Raw genomic sequence first — 2,270 nt, 5'->3', positions numbered from 1 at the left:
TTGAAAAATCATTTGCTTTTTAGTTATGTGTAAACTAGCTATATAGTATACAACTCTTAAATTCATTATGTCACAATAAAAACTAAAAAAAACAAAACGGTGATAATTCGTTGGAAATTCATAGTTCTATAGCTGGGAATGAATCCTTTGGCTTCCAAACTTAGTTTGCATTTCATATTTTCTCTTTTCATTTGCAGACAGTTTCTCACCTGTGACTCCTTTAAAGGGCTGGCAAAATGCAACAGAACAGTACTGTAACTGAATTTGTACTGTTGGGATTGACACAGGATCCTCTTAAGCAGAAGATGGTGTTTGTAATCTTTTTAATTTTGTATATGGGAACCACGGTGGGTAATACCCTTATCATTGTGACCATCAAGTTCAGCCGGGCACTTGGGAGCCCCATGTACTTCTTCCTGTTATATTTGTCCCTCACTGATTACTGCTTTTCAACATCTATAGCCCCCAGACTCATTGTGGATTCCCTATCGGCAAAGAAAACCATTTTCTATAACGAGTGCATGACACAAGTCTTTGCTCTGCATCTCTTTGGCTGCATGGAAGTCTTTGTCCTCATTCTCATGGCTGTGGATCGCTATGTGGCCATCTGTAAACCCTTGCATTACCCTATCATTATGAGCCGGCAGGTTTGTGTCATCTTGATCATTCTTGCCTGGATAGGGTCCTTTATACACTCCACTGCTCAGATCATCTTGGCTTTGAAATTGCCATTCTGTGGACCCAACTTGATTGACCATTATTGCTGTGACTTGCAGCCCTTGTTGAAACTTGCTTGCATGGACACGTATATGATAAATCTGTTATTGGTGTCTAACAGTGGTGCGATTTGCTCAAGCAGTTTCATAATCTTGCTGATCTCATACTTTGTCATCTTACATTCTCTGCAAAACCATAGTGCAGAAGGGAGGAAAAAAGCTCTCTCCACCTGCACATCTCACATCATTGTGGTTTTCCTCTCCTTTGGCCCCTGTATATTCATATATGCACGGCCCCCAACCACTTTCTCCATGGACAAGATGGTGACAGTGTTTTATACCATTGGCACACCCTTTCTCAACCCGCTGATCTACACACTTAGGAATGCAGAAGTAAAAACTGCCATACGAAGGTTATGGCATATTTAAATTTTTACTACATTATATCTCAAATATTTTCACTTCTGTGTCTATTATACATATATGTCTATTATATATATATATATATGTATTTCTAGTATGTGTGTCATGGCTAGACAAAGTACAGTTAATTCATAAAAACTGTGCGCCAGTCATCTTTCCTCTCTGCATTTTTCTTTCTATCTAGGAAGTTTCCAAGGTATAAAACCAGCTATTCCTTCCCACAACAATCTAGCAAACTTGAATGACTTTCCATTCGGTTATTGTGGCAATAGATCAGCTGCATCTATTAAAATTTAAGTCGAACTCCTTTTTCCTGAAAGTACAACTTTTGACAGTGGTTCTTATAAATTTTGACACAATTACATACACATACTTGTTTAATAAGAAGACTATTAATACAATAGCAATTGCTCAAACTTTTGTATCTCTGTAGATACATGTAGTTCTCTTTAGGTACTTCCTTTAATATGTATTTCCTATAAAATAATTAAGTCACATAGACACTGAACCAGTATGTCAGGGCTGCATTCTTGATTCATCACTAGTTTGTATATGAAGAGTTTGATATTTTGAACAAGATTCCATTTTATGACAGTCTAAACTAATTTTTCTTAATGTTCCATTTACTGCTAATATATCCAGAGCATAATTTATGAGATACATTAATGTATTCTTTTGAAGCCTCTAACATTTATGTGACTGTGTGTTAGACCTGCAGCAACAAATCTGCGACTCTGAGGGTTAGAATAGAAACCTAATGTAGCAAAACCAAATTTTAAAACCATAAAATTCAATGGATATGTGTATTTTCTGGGACTGGAGATTTGAATGGAAGCTAAAAAAAGTATGATCTATTGTATTCAAAGGTAACAATATTGATGACATAAATGAAATCACCACAGGCATTTATAAGTGACCTCCTCATGATAAAATAAATTTTTCAAATTAGTATCAAGTAAATTTCATATGTTTAGTGAATATTGTTTATGCTTGTTGATAGTGTCACATTTCAAATATCAGAGGATATAATTATTAAGGAAGAAACTTGAAGTGAGACAATCAGTCTTCCCTTTTTCTCTTTATTTTTCTTCCCATAAGCACAAATTCACCATCATGTTGAATTATTGTAAC

At 35.4% G+C, this 2,270-nt stretch overlaps 1 protein-coding gene across 1 annotated transcript; it reads left to right on the top strand.

The window, feature by feature from the left end:
* Positions 1 to 236: 236 nt before the first annotated feature.
* LOC103729590 (olfactory receptor 4C11) lies at positions 237 to 1,145 on the top strand. The gene has a single exon (XM_008827667.1). It carries the CDS (start codon positions 237 to 239, stop codon positions 1,143 to 1,145), a length of 909 nt encoding a protein of 302 aa, XP_008825889.1.
* The last annotated feature ends 1,125 nt before the right edge of the window (positions 1,146 to 2,270 follow it).

Source organism: Nannospalax galili, unplaced genomic scaffold, assembly GCF_000622305.1.
Source record: "Nannospalax galili isolate Female #2095 unplaced genomic scaffold, S.galili_v1.0 scaffold593, whole genome shotgun sequence".
In the NCBI taxonomy this organism is placed as follows: domain Eukaryota; kingdom Metazoa; phylum Chordata; class Mammalia; order Rodentia; family Spalacidae; genus Nannospalax; species Nannospalax galili.
The sequence above is the reverse complement of the archived record's forward strand: the minus strand, read 5'-3'. Positions and strand labels throughout refer to the sequence as shown.

What these genes read in the sequence shown, in the direction of transcription:
- LOC103729590 (XM_008827667.1), top strand. Translation starts at nt 237, where the DNA reads ATGCAACAGAACAGTACTGTAACTGAATTTGTACTGTTGGGATTGACA.